This window comes from Hetaerina americana, unplaced genomic scaffold (genome assembly GCF_022747635.1).
Source record: "Hetaerina americana unplaced genomic scaffold, ioHetAmer1.1.p SCAF_6, whole genome shotgun sequence".
Lineage (NCBI taxonomy): Eukaryota > Metazoa > Arthropoda > Insecta > Odonata > Calopterygidae > Hetaerina > Hetaerina americana.
Window position 1 is genome coordinate 19,810,993 of NW_027287205.1, and position 14,669 is coordinate 19,825,661.

The 14,669-nt window shown below is 37.3% G+C and overlaps 3 protein-coding genes across 4 annotated transcripts in view; 1 reads left to right on the top strand and 2 right to left on the bottom strand.

The window, feature by feature from the left end:
- RpL28 (ribosomal protein L28) overlaps positions 1–14,669 on the bottom strand; it is a 139,787-nt gene that overhangs the window by 75,408 nt on the left and 49,710 nt on the right. The window lies entirely within an intron of this gene.
- Vps33B (vacuolar protein sorting 33B) lies at positions 2,157–5,161 on the bottom strand. The gene is made up of 3 exons (XM_071594054.1): positions 5,114–5,161; positions 4,768–4,957; positions 2,157–4,695 (listed from the first exon to the last, which is right to left on the bottom strand). The coding sequence occupies exons 2-3, from the start codon at positions 4,899–4,901 to the stop codon at positions 3,045–3,047; spliced, it is 1,785 nt and encodes a 594-aa protein (XP_071450155.1). The 5' UTR covers positions 4,902–4,957; positions 5,114–5,161; the 3' UTR covers positions 2,157–3,044.
- ClpX (Caseinolytic protease chaperone subunit) overlaps positions 5,383–14,669 on the top strand; it is a 30,955-nt gene continuing 21,668 nt past the window's right edge. The window contains exons 1-2 of one of the 2 annotated variants that reach the window (XM_071593413.1): positions 5,383–5,520; positions 5,850–5,954. In XM_071593413.1, the coding sequence (XP_071449514.1) occupies positions 5,882–5,954 (73 nt within the window). In that variant the 5' untranslated portion in view covers positions 5,383–5,520; positions 5,850–5,881. The remainder of the gene's footprint in view (positions 5,521–5,849; positions 5,955–14,669) is intronic. The other variant, XM_071593412.1, reaches the window with a different exon arrangement.

Sequence of the window (14,669 nt, forward strand, 5' to 3'; positions counted from 1 at the left end):
GTCATATATGCCATTAGGGATGGATGTTAGAGGAGGTTAAGAGTAGGAGGCATTAGCCCACTGCTCTTAATAAAAGGTGCAGTTTAACGTCCCATCTGACAGACGGCATATTTACTCCCAAGTGGTCTCCACAAAGCACCTCAAGTAGAGATTAGGATACTAATGAAAAATATCTGCCATCTCCAGGATTCAAACCCGAGCCCTATTGTGGGAAGCCAGTACATTAGCCACTGCACCGTCCATCCCAATCCCCACTTTATGTTTCACTCAGCTTTCCTACTTCTTGACATCTAATTACTTTCATTTTCCTGATTATTTTTCATTCCATGCTCATGGATTCTTCCTGTGAAGCACTCCATAATATTTTATGTTTTCAGGATTAACTTTGTGGAAATCCATTATCACTGAAGTAAATATACCAATGCATCTCTCAATTAAATTTTTATTCATAGACCACTGATTAAAAATTTGGCAGAAAGATACATTGGTATTTTTACTTCAGTCACTGCAATCCGTTGGCTGTCTGACTCACTATTAATCATCTGCAATTCTCACTTAATTATTTTACTGCCCACTTTTATTCTCTAGCCCTTGAAATTTCTCAGCAAATATGTTAAAAAGTGCTGTCAATAATGGCCAACCCTGCCTCATTCCCATGACTGTATAACTGCCTTTTCCAATACTCCCTCTGCTACCCTCAGCAGTGCATTCATGTGCAAGTTTCATATGAGTTGCCAATCCTTCAGTCTACTCCTGTATTTCACATTATTTCCGTAAACTTTGTCCACTCTACTGTCAAATGCCTTCTCAAAATCTGGATGTGTTCTTTGTGAAATTAAACTCAGTATCCTACACCTGTAGTTCTCACATATGGCTGTCTTACTGTTTTTTGGGATGGAGATTGAAATTTATTGGAGGAAATCCTCTTGCCATATTCCTTCCCCATTAATGCTGTATACTACGTAAGATCTAACTCCGTTTTACCATAAACTCTTCGATAAGTCTGGGGGGATATTAGCTATTCCTACTGCCTTGTTTGCCTTCATCTTCTTTAATACTTTTCCTATCTTCCTGAACAAAAGCTATTCTCATCTGTGATATTTTTATTTATTTCCTGGCCAGCCTAGTAACTTTACCATTAACTTCTCCCATGTATTATTTCAACCTTTCTTGAACCTCTTCTGGCTTAATTGATAACTTGCCTGTCTTCTCCTAGATGGTCAGGATAGTTTTCCCTTGCCATATCTTAGCTTCTACTTTTCTGTGCATCAGAAGTTTCTTGAGATCGTTGCACTGACGTTTCTATTAAACTTCCTTGGGCCTATTAGTTTTTCACCAAAGTTTATTACTTAGCTCTTTGTACATTCTCCCCATTACCACATTAACGTTCTTCCATTTTCTTCATTCATTATTCTCTAAGCAATACCTGTGATCCATGATTTCCTTGTCCTCAAAGTTCATTTTACCTTTGCTATGGTTTTTTTATTACTCTTGCGTGTGCCATTCTTAAGATTTACTCACCTTTCCCCAGCCTTTTAGCTCTCTATCCTCATTTAGATATTTATTAACCGTTCTCGGTACCCCTTCCTTTTCACTTCTGTTATTCCTTCAGGACTCCACTTTGTCACCCTCCTAATCCTTTTCAATATTATATTACATTTCATGACAACTCAATTAATATTTGATTCTGCATCTACAGTTGGGAAGCTGTGTGAGTTGTCACTGTTCCTAAATCTTTGTCCAACCATGACATAATCAAATAGTAAACTGTTTCTCCCAGCATATTCCATACGTACCTCTACCTGTGATGATATTTGAACCAGGAATAGTTTATTACTAGATACCCTTTCTACGATAGAATTCGATTGGTTTCTCTCCCCTACCATTTCTAATTCATAAACTCGACTCTCCTACCTCTCGCTCATCCCATCCTAAGCCTATCACGTTCCAAATCCCGATTACTATTCAATCCTTACTTCTTGTCACATTCCCAATTATTTCTTCTAAATGATCGTACAATTCTCTACTTCTTACTCCCAGTGACTGTTAGTCAAGTTTGTGACCCTGGAATACAAATAGATGGGTCAACAACAAATGGATGGGAAGGAAAGGATGACAAAACAATAATCGTCATTCCATTGAATTTGTCAGTTTTATCGGTATAAATAAACTCAAAAAAATTGGTATAGGCAGTAAAGTAAGTTTTTCCTGCCATTTGGTGCATGAAATATTAGTTAACATGATGTAACATTTTGAACAATAGAAATAAGATATTTCGAGCTGTTTGCTAAGAAATACAGTTTTCATTTTTGACTCGTCCCATGTTCGAATCTCCATCATTAAGTAATTGCCTCATGACTAATTCTTTTTTCCTCAACAACTTTTCTGGAAGGCAACTTGTTAGTTGCTTATCTTCTTTACACATGGTGGTTTATTTAAGAAGTATAAAACGAGTTATTCCTTAGTCCTCTCCAACATATAGCTTCTGGAGGTGACCTCCTAAACTACAGCAGCTGGAGGAATATGGTAAATTTCTCATGGGATGGGAAATGAAAATATCAGGTGGTGGCTTGAAAGACTTATTGACTCAGTCGGGTGGCACAAACTTCAACTAAGTCCTATTCCTTTGGAAAATTCATGTTATCCATATCCCTTACTCAATGCCACTCTTTTTTTATATCCCATCTCTAGCAGTGATATAATAACTGGAAAGAGAGAGTGAATCATGCTTTTAATATGACTTTAATAAATAGAGAAAGGTGCCAAATGGAATGTAAAATAAAAGCCTCCTGAAGTACAAAATAAAGTAATAATTTACATGAAAGGCAGCCACTCAATGCTTCTGTCACCTCATAAATTCACATGGGCAAAACTCCAGACAATTTCCAGGACCCAATGGAATGCATGTCATGTCAATATTGAGGAGCATAAGCAATTGGAGGACATTTGTTGGGAATGTAAAACAATTGAAATATAACCGCCAACTACCCCAAGAATATGAAAATGGCAAATCAAGACCCTTTGAAATCATCTAATTAATCTCATCAACCGTGGCTCAGTTGCTGAACAAGCAGTTTACCATTTATTAGGGAAGTACCAGCAATGATAATTCGAGAACTAGTTAAAGTTTCAAGGAGTTGCAAGGCTGCAATTTCCGCATACGACGCCCCTCCAATAATTAACACTAACACCACTCGGGCCACAGTCTGGTGTTCAGATTGCACCTTTTCGTCCAGCACTGTAGGTCCAGGAATCACACGCAGCAGTTCCTCTATCACAGATTTCGGCTCTTTCTTCAGCAACAAGTGCACCAACTGACATATGATTGGGATATACACACCATTAAATACATACCCCATACCTGAGGAATCTTTTAAATTATGAGCATTACTTGCATCAGGGAAGAGCTTCAGCTTTTGAGCAATCGTCCTGAAGGAGTTCTGTTTTGGCATTGAAACAACTTGAGCCATTCGATTGGCCAATTTTCCAGCTGTATCGCTCACACCACTAAAACCAGAGGGTAGTAAACTATTAGGGGCAGGTATGGAAAACAAGCCAACTTTTTCCATGTTATAGAAAGTTACAATATGTTTATAGCCATAGGTGTGCAAGAATTGTGACTTGAGTGACATTGCTTCATCGTAGGTGATACCACTTTCAGTAAGGGATAATAAAGCAATTAGTCGTAGCACCATGTTGCTTGAGGTTTGCTTTGCCAAACAGTCTTCAATGTATGCTATGCTCTCCTTTTTATATCTACCTCTAACTATATTTTCTTCGACATTCTGGAGCTCTTGATATTTGCCACCTAGATTTCCTATTATACCTTCACATGCTCCAATATGATAGGACAATGACTGCCTCAAAGACATTACATTCCGTATTTCATTTTTAACGTGATGCTTCAATTTGCTAAGGTCTGCTGTTTTAAACTGAGCTAATTTATTTTCAAGTTCTTTAGCCTTGCTTTTAAGAGTAGGATAGACGTCGGAAAAGTGCTTGTTTTTAATTTCATTATATATTTCATCTTTGCTATTCAGTAAGTAAGTTATTTGGTTGGATTTTCCAGTCACTTCCTTGCTGAATTCCACTGTACCACATTTTATTCCAAATACTTCATCCAACAATCCTGTGTATGTGACAGATGTGAGAAGACTGGACGTATAATCAATGCTGCGGTCCATCACAACCATGTAACCAATTTTGCTATTATGTAATTCCGGCTCTCCTAAATCCTCAAAGTATGTGTTCACCATACCACTTACAATTTTAGAAAGCTTTCCTTGACTTAGAATTACTGGTATTTTTCCGTAAATTAATTGCAAAGACCATAATGATTTGGCAACACTCTTCAGCAAAGAATACTCCCCATTTAGAAATGATGTCTTGTAAATTTGTGGCATTTCAAGGGATAAAACATGATTATCAATTGGAATCAATTCCCAGGAAAAAATGTACACCTTAACTACTCCAATGAGTCCTTCTTCCTCAATTAGTTGATCTATTGACAACAATCCACACGGCACAAGAATCAAATGATGTGCAATTTTTGTGTCTCTCTGGCGGTTAGCATGAACTTGATCAACTACATGCTTTGCTGTGATTAAATCGGCATACACTAAATAAACTAAGTTTGGGTTTACAGTTGTTACTTCTGATTTTTCCAGTTTCAATATTTTCTCAACCCCATGGTCCCTGAAACGTTTATTTGGAAGTTAGTACCAAGAAGATTATACGTGTACATTTTGCTACAAGTACTATCATTACCTTAGGATTTTAACATCTGTTATTCGATCAAGTGGCTTCATAATTGAGGGATCAATGACCACATCTTTTTTTCCAGGAATACGATCTAAGATATCAGTTAGTTTTTTCTGAGATACTTCTTTTAAAAATTCCATGTTGAACACGTCACGAGTATATGATCAGTTTTCACATTTCACAAGACGTAAAGATCCTGTACCGATCAATAAATGGAATTCATTAAGGCCCAAATAAAAACATTGAGAATCCAGTTCATTAGATTTGAGATTATTTAAATGTGATGCATTTTGTAAATAAACTGTTGCAAGTCTTAGACATAAATACAGCTGTATTGAAATATTCGTTATACAGATGTTTTTTGCTACGTGAACCTCTATCATTGATACTGCCATCTATATTTCCTTCTCCTTAGTTTTATTATTTTAATTTTTTTCGATAGAATTATCAACGGCATGGAATATTAACTTCTTCATCTTCCGTACATAATAAATGGGGATAACAAGAGGTTCAAAGTTCTTCATCACATTTTCTATTGTAATAACAAAAAGATGCAAATTTTCCCAAGAAATATCATGATTGGATACGCAGTTTCGGTTGTCGTTTAGTCTTTTTAGTGACGTCATAACATCCGAGCACAAGTCTCGAGTTAAATCCAATCATCGCCTATTCGTGTGTCGTGCGTTCTGTCCGGAGGTGGTGTTATTATTGTAAATAGCAGTAATACTTTTCTTTGATGAGCGGTGGATTTCATTAACGGTATGTCATGATTGTGTGGGGATCGTACCTTAATGTTCCATGCTTCTATATTCGTTTGTTTACCAGTTACTATTAAGTGCCTCGACAACAAAACAAACTTGTGTTCGGCAAGGTTCCGTAATGCTTCCTCATTCAAAATCATGAAGTCAACAAGACATGTAACCAAGTACTCTATCTTGCCAACTAATTTATTTTAAGAATTGAAATGTTTGAAATTCGCAAAGAGGTGATTTAGTATTAACAATATTTTGAGCTCCCTCCAATAGTTATTTGTTACAAACCCATGTTTACTTAATTTGGTGGTGTATTTATTCTTAGTTGCATTACAGGCGGAAATTCCTATTACTAGGACCTGAAAAAAATGACCAGTGTGAGGTGTGGATTAGTTTCAGCAAGAAAGTTTGTTATCACAAGGAATTGTAAATTACAGCATGGTGAGTTATTTACAGTTATTTTCTTTCTACCGTACGACATTTGTGCAATTAACTTGTTATTTTTTGTTTTCCTTGTTTATACATTATTGAGTCACTGTCGATAATATATACATTTATTGTACCGTAGCAAAATTGCACCAAGAGAATAAAAACACTAGATGTCTTACGTGGTTAACTACTTAAATGAATTTTGTTTCACCGGCGATTTTGACTTACCAGTCCCGCTTGGACTGGCAAATAGCCTCACACTTTATTCACACAAGTATACACAATGAATAGCTGCCTAATAAAATGTAAGTTTGGTTTAACTACTTGTAGTAAACGAAATACGGGAACACAGCATTGAACGGCAGCATCTACCGTGCAACGAATCCTATAGATGGCTCAAATGTAAGTAGGTGCCTATTTTCGTCCTGTGTAGGATTTTGTATTTTTTCCTTTTTATAACCGATTTTGAATGGTTTAGTTTTTCGTCGAAGATCTTCTATTCGGTTATAAGATGTTTTTCATTATTCATTACAAAACGTGATTTGCTCAATGATACATCGGCTTCATAATCACGTGTACGTTGTGGCAAAAACGTCACTTATGTAATTGTTTCTTAATAGCTTCTAACCAATATTGTTTTGTATTAATTAAGGAATTTACTGTTAAATTGACCATTAAAGTTGCGTTAAATACGAGCTATAACTGCCAGAGTAGATCCGAACCCGTTGCCTTGAAGATCTCTACTTGTGGAAATTACTTGCCATTCGTAGTTGACCTGATCTCACCCGTTGGGAATATTTATTAATACTGGTTAAGTATGTTTCCGTCTCACGGACATTTAACAATTTTTCAAGAAGTTTGCATTTTTGTTATTTGCTCGGGGTGTGCTGTCTGTTATATTTTTAGCCTATTTAGAAGAGCACTTTCAATTTCGTAGGTAGTTCTGTTACCAGATGCAGTGTATTTTTACTCACCGAAATGACAATTTCCAATATTTAGCTGCTTACATAGCCCTAATTCAAGAATGGAAGTATTCACGTGAAATAGCGCGCACTGACCTATTCCAAGAAGGGTGAAAATAACCCTTCATCGTCCCTAGTAAATATTGAGGTGTTGCGTCTATTCTTGTTCAGTTGAACATATCTATTCCGTTTGCTTCACTAAGAAATATTGGTGGTTACTGATGCTACCGACAAACATATAGTATGACGGTCTGGCTTAGAAGAATTTTTGAAACCTCCCATTTAATTAATTGCGAAGCCCGTAAGCGTAATCTAGATTGACGCTTCATATTGTTTAAGACATTTAAGAAAGAAGCCAGTCTTGGATATTGCATTTAACAAATCTTGACGTTTTATTTCCGCGCGACAGATTTTCGACCTTCATACCACTAATTTCCCATTACGCGAGACACTATACAGCGTTAGGGCAGTGGCTGCCGCCTCTATCCTACCCAAATCCGCCTCCGAATGCGGCAACTGGATGTGCACGCCACTGGTACAGCGGCACAATTTCAGAGAAAGCAAGTTCGTCACTTCAAGGAAACACTATCCATTTGTGTAAATGGAAATTCCGTCTATTTGCTCGCTTAAGGACGGTGGTTTACGTAGACGTAACGTAAGTTGCCCTCGATATTTTGTTTGCGCTGTGGGAAGAAAATCACAATTCCCAGTAAATTTTGATAGTGGTCAATCGAACTTAGCATGAACACCCGATTTTGTTTATATTTAATTGCCGAATATAGTACTTCCTTCGTCAGTCTTGTGAATATTAACGTCCTCAGCGAAGAGGCAATTTCATCCGCTTGGCCTAGGCCAAATAGTCAAAGCATTAATCACGAATATCATCTGTATAATCTTCTCCTCATTGACCGTGAGATATGAATTAATTACTTCATTCTTCTCCGCGATTTAAGTTGTCAAGTGGCAATGCTTCTTGTATTCCTTATGTCATACCATTAACCCCAGATAAACTCCCCTTTATCTTATGTCAGTGTGAATGCCTTCCATTTCGAGTTGCTGTGCGGATTTCCATTTCATTTAGTCCATTTGTCGCTGCTATGCAATCAAATACTTGCATTGTCACCAGTTTCCAGACATGGAAACTGGTTTTGTAGGCATCGGAAAATTCGGGTGAGAGGTATGAGTTATTGGTTGTAATTAGACTACTGTTTGCTGGGCGCTGATGCTGACCTGTGACTTTACTGAAAGGCACTGTTTTCACTCATCGCCTGGGGTTGCACGCCGAAATTAAGATTTAGAGACGTTTCGAAAGGTAGCAAGGTTGGCTTATGCATGCTTGTTTTCTCCTCCCCCTTTGCCTTCCCGCGTCGTTTTTATTGGTTAACCTTATAATAGGGACATCGGGTGATCTTCTATGACGTGGATTCTATTTTTACCGCGGATGTTTTACCTCTTTGAGGTATAAGAAGCTTGTGTTGCTTAAGCCTTTATTCAGCTTTCGTAGAGAACGTCGCACGTTCCATTGTCTGAAGGAATTTACTACAGGTACTACCCAAATATCAACATTTCGTTTTCTGTTGGAATTGGAGTTATGGAATGGGATATTATTTCGATGTCTGGAGAACCCGTAACCACGTAGGTCCTGTGACGCGGAAGTTGGCACGGCTTCCTATGGAGGCTCGTCCCACCCGCCCCATAATCCGTTCGTTCTTTCGCAGGAATTTCGCGAGCTTTCAAGGTTAACGTGGCAGAACACCAGCTAGAGATGCTGTTTATCTCAGTAGAATTTGACCTTCAGAGCTCGCTCGCTGCATTTTTTTCTGCGTTGGTTGGCTTCCTGAGGGCGGATTAAAGTCTACGTTTTCGCAAAAGGGCATATTGCGCCTCTATTGGTAAACCTGTCGCCGCCAAAAACCTGCCCCAAATTGCGTCGTAGTTTGCGAAGATCCTAATTCACAAGGTTTCCAATTTTAGACAGCGAAATAGCGGGCTTTTATAATGACGTGTAGAAGGGGAAAGTGGAACATGAGATTGGTCGTATTCCGGATTTTTTTGCTTGTAAATATCGTGAAAGGACATGGTGTATCTTATAACTCGATGATAACATATCTAGCTACGTCACTGTTTTTCGAAGATAATATTTTATCGGTTATCGTACGATGTATGTACGAACTAGGAGAGCGACATAGGTAGATATGTGAAGGAGCGGTCATTTTATGCTTACATTTTAATTTTTGGGCCAAGTGAGAGAGTTCCGGATATCACAATTAGCTTGGCGGCCCCAAGAGATTTGTGAAGTCTCCTCTATGATCAGAATTACTGAAAGGCGCAGAATATACCGTATGTAGAAGAAATTTTGCAATTCGTCTCTCTCCTTGTTGGGCCAATGCTTGCTGGTTAATTAGTGTAGTTACGTAATGTTTTAATTATTGGAGTGTATTAATCGTGTTAATATTTAGTGTTGACGCAGAGAAACATCCCCAGTTCATTGATACAACTGTTTGAAATAGAACGCTTCTTACTAATGACTGTCGCCCACCCCTTTCCAAGGCCTTCTATATTTTCACCGCCGTCGCCGTACGACCTTAGGCCGGCCCTACGCATCCGTTAACGTCTGAATTGCCTGAAATGTTACGACGAAGGTTCATGTGTACGAACCAAGGTCAGCTAAATACGGCTAAGGCCGTTGGCGTTTGAAGAAATTAGATCTGGCTAGGTGGGAGTAGGTAGACATCAAGTACTGTTACTGAAATCGGTATTTTGTGCATTCCGAACGCTAACCATGCTGCAATTTGTAGTTTGTATATATTTCATCCTCGTCTACGTCTTTCATATACGTTCTATGGTTTTCGAAGCATAATATTCATTGGTAGTTAAAGTCAATAGAAATGTAAAATTTCACTCGTTGGACCTCGTTTAGACTATGCTGATGGTAAATAGGATCCTCATGAAAATGGATTACCGAATTGGATCGCGTTCAGCGTAGGAGAGTTATATTTGTGAAACGTTGTTATGACAAACTGAGTTGCGACAGTATTAGTTTAGTTAACTAGACAGAGTTATGACAAGCTGCATTATTTGAGGATCTAGGTTAGGAATCAATCACGGAGCGAAGGTTAAATTACAGGTTAAATCTCTGGCATACATTGTAAGGATGGCTCTTTAGCAATGATGTTGAAAATGGGTTATTATCCCCATCGTTTTACGGCAGGAGAGATCATGTCAATAAAATTCGAGAGATTAGGCGCAGAATTGATAGATTTTATATGTCATTTTTCCAACGAACGATAAGGAATCAGAATAAAATAACTTCCGTGTGACCGCGCCAGGAGGAAAGTTGTTTAGGGTCGAGGGTAATCTGGCGTGTAATCGCCACCTGCCACACACCCTAGTGGTGGATTGCACGATACTTAACAAAATAGATAGTCTTTTACCAACTTAATGGGGTTTACAAAAACCATTTTGGCGTAAACAGTGCCTCAAACAACTTGTGAGATTCCCTCAAAAGATGGGCAGATCAAGTCAATAGGAGCCATCGTACTGTCGCGAGTACTCATTGGGAATTCAGCATTAAAGTTGTTTCAACAACCGTTGAAATGGCGCCAATAAACCTCAGAATATTTAATTCTTCATCCATCGCTCTTTGCTCTCGTTGATGGCTATATTTAATGCACTAAGTTAAGAAATAAGGAAAGACCGCACAGAATCACGAGTTGTTATTAATGTGCTAATGGAATGTAAAATCTGCTATCTTTATTTTATCTACTCCTTCAAACTTTTATTTGTAAATACAGGACCTGTATGTTGGCACATGTCAGTGTTCTATATGAAGATACGAAAGGTTATCAACTTGTTTACAGTTAATCCATCCATATCTAAGAAAAATCGCATATAAGAATAGATAACTTTGGTGGGGTAAACGGTACTGCACCAATGCGGGGTGTATTTTTTCACTGGAGCATATTTACTTTCGTTTGGTTAATTGGTGCTACAACCTCAGTGAAAGGATTTGGATGGCTTAAGGCCAGTTGTGATACCCTCTTCATGTAATAAAATATAGTATTCCTCTTTTGCAGTGGGCATTCAAAACTTGCCGGAATTGAAGGCTGAATTTTTATTTTAATTTTGCAGGACTTCTTTGTTGAATTGAAAATTTTAGTTTAAACTAGGCAATGTATGAACAGTTCGAATTCAATATATTTAAATCAATATTTAATGGACAGTTGAAGTCATTTTCTGCATTATTTTATGTCAGTTATAATTTATTTAATGTAACAGTTGCAAAATGGCAATTGAAAATTAGTTTTAGAAGGATCATGATAGGGAATCCCATTCCCAACGGAATTCCATTAAAGGATAGGTTTTGAACTGCCTCCGACAGTTATTGTGTGTGTTGCGCCAACGTCATCATGTTTGTCCAATAGAAATGCCCTTCTTCATTTCTTTGTGATTTCTACCTGCCGTTATGCCGCCCAATAAACCTCTCTCTTTCTTCCTCTACCCCGCTTACCTAATATTCTCATATCTATTACAGTTTTATTTCCTCCACCCGATTACTCCCCTTTTCGTGATATTTTCCTCTCCTCTCCCTCGCAGAAAATAATTACTTTGAAGAAGAAACTAGACATTTCAGAGTAGAAATCAAATGACTGTTAGGAAACTTTTTGTTAGTTTTTAAAAGAGTCGTTCTGTAAGTATTTCTACCATTCCCGATTCCTTTGGATGTATCCCACCGCTGTTGCCAAGTCATGTTTTTTTCTGAATAATCTGCCCTTATTTATTTCGAGAGAGTTTTTACGTAATATAATTTAACGACTAGCGGAACTTGTTGGCGGTTATTTTGTAATGTGTCGTGAAGAGAAAGAGGAGTGAGTGGATATTTTGCGCAATTATTTTTCATCGAGGTGGGCCCCATACACTGCCGCCAGCCGATGTAGGGTTAAAATACCCTAATCTTAGATATCATAAGCAAGTCATTTTGATATGTTCTATTTGTAGTAACTCTTATAGAAACTTTGATTCCCAGGCGAACGTGTGCTACGCCTCATTGGCGGAAAGTTAGATTGTGTTGCCTTGATGTATGCGCGTCTAAATGTTTGGGTATAAAATATGGTGAGCAACCGCATTTGAGTTTGGTTGAGATTCCCGAATCATTCTGTGCCGATAAAATACGATCACCTCGCATGCGAAGCGATGGAATTTGTCTCGTTAGTATTTTTTTAAATCCATCTAGGAAATATTTCCCTGCGAAAAATTTTGACGACATTCTCATTTTCTCTTTCAAGGAAGCGTGGACCCAATGGTTTTCTTTATTCTCGCACCTGATTCCCACCTTGCGCGTCCAAACTTTTCCGTGATTTTTTAGCGAATCTTTATGTGTGGCAAACCTCCGTCGATGGGTTTTTTGGTGATGATCCAAATCGGTCAAGAGCTTGATAGAAATAGCCCCGGAAGTATTTTAAAGTCGATGGCGCAGTTGATGTATCAAAAACGTTAATGCCTTAGTGCGCATTGATAGCGGAACGTCGCAAATTCTTTTTCGGGACAAGTTCTTTGACCTTGCTCCGACCCTGACCACTTTGGCGGAAGAAGTTTTGCGTGTGTGAATGAGTAGCATTTTTTAAATTCTTTTCCCCCACCTTTTACGCGTTTGTTTACGATAAATTCGCTCTCGAAATATTTTAGGAACGAACTTAAAATTATCAGGGAGTAATCGGCCCACACATTAGATCAAGTACTTTCGTTCTTTTCACCCCCATAATTCCTCATTTCTCATTAAGTTTGCCCCCACCACCAATTTAACCCTTCTGTGTGGCTGTGTACATACATTTGAGTAATTTCTACTTCCTGGTTGTACCGTCAAGTTTAGATAACAGGAGTGATAATAAGGGACTCCACTTCGCGTTATTAGCGTTTATCTAGCAGAATGAGAATTTATGTAATGCCTCTTTGTTAAACACTGTTATTGTAATTGACTTAGTTTGGTTAGATTGGTTACTAAGTCGTGTTACCAAGAAAATTCCATGCAAGAGAGTACTGGAAATATTTAGCCTTTTCCTTGTGCTGTGTACCCATTCAGGACTAGAAACAAATTGTATTGCCCTGGGAAAAAACGTTTCTTGGAACATAAATGAAAAATTTACATGGAATTACAATGAAAACTTGTTGGAGATTGAACAGTTGACTTTATATTGGGAAGAAAGGAACATCCCAGCAATAATATTTACATGGTAGAATATCTAATCAATACCATCATACATAATATAATCTGCATAACAATATATGAAGAAGCAATCATTTATTCAGTATCAATTATACTGACTAGGAAGTAGCAAATTTAAGCAATGCTACATAAATAATGTTACATTACATTTGAATATGACAATGCGAGAGGAAATTCTTAAATTATCAAGCAAGGAATTTCAAATGGGAGCATGTTTGTGACGCTTATGATGACCGATATCATAATTCTGGACGTTAGTTATATTTACTACAATTTGCAGACCAAACAGGTTACTTGGAAAGAATTAAAATTTTTGTGTGCCCAGGCAAAATTTATTAATAACCATTGTTTACAAAAAATAGACGTATGGCATTAAATCAGAATTTAAAAATTCAGCCAATTTTATATCTCTTCTTTAAAAATCCAAACTACATGTTGTATTTTAAATGAGAATCTCATGTGCTAGGTTGTATTTTATTAACCACACGAATGGTAAAAATCTTGATTTTTCTCTTCTACCTTTGTTTCTGAACACACATGTAAAGACTGATAAGCCTTGTATTGTTTTCTGATTTTAGTGAATATCAATAGGCTCCTTATCAGTTTCTTATATTCTCCTCGGCTTTTCTCATGTGTGATGCTGTTAACATTGTTTTTCTATCTTTCTTAATTAACTCTTCCTTCTGAATCTTGGTAATCACCTTGAAAGTCATGTTATGCAGGAATGTGTAGAACTTAATGAATGTCACAACGTACGACAATAAGCCCACTGTTCTCTTCATCAATAATAGTTTAATGCTCTCCATCAGCATTTTATTAGTAAATGTTTTCCAACAATTTTAAATACTACAATTTGAAAGATTCTTCCCAGCAAAACCAAGCTTTTTTAATGTGATTATATACCTTTAAATTTGTGAGCTTTGGGATATCACAAACAGGTGTCAACAAAGATAAAGATAGTTTGCATCAGTAGTTTGCCACGAAATCATAAATGAGTCCTGGTTTTGTGGGGCTATGTTAATTCTATGTTATTGTTTGGCAAAGAAAGGGCCCAATCTATCCTTATTAGGCATTGGGACTGTCAGGAAGTAGTTGTGTTTCACAGTTACTGTAAAACGGGTGTTGTTGCTTGACTTTATTTTTCTAAATCCATGTCAGACTGCAAGTGCATATTTTTGGTAGGAGTTGGCCAAAAACAAATTTTAAGCCATCTGTTATTTTTACCTACTCATATTATGTAGAGAGGTGTTTTCTGTTGTATTCAAAACGTTGTGGATACATTTCTCAATCAACTCAGGAGCAAGCTTATTGGTTCCTGTTCTATTTAATCACATTGGTAGAGTGTCATGATCATGACTTAAATACCATTTTCTGATTATGGCTTCTGATTTTCAATCCATAGAAATCACTGGCAGCATTTGGTAAATTTGTATAGACTCATTGCAGAAGGCATTCATATGTAAATAATTCTGTAATGTTTTCCTGAATAAACAACATACTCAAAAAATCATTTAATTAATTTTATGTCATGAATTCATATCA

Bases quoted from the DNA above. Each gene is read 5' to 3' on its own strand.
- Vps33B (XM_071594054.1), bottom strand. From the start codon at position 4,901: ATGGAATTTTTAAAAGAAGTATCTCAGAAAAAACTAACTGATATCTTA. The intron at 4,696-4,767 runs GTAATGATAGTA...TAAACGTTTCAG, and splicing joins ACAGATGTTAAAATCCTAAG to GGACCATGGGGTTGAGAAAA.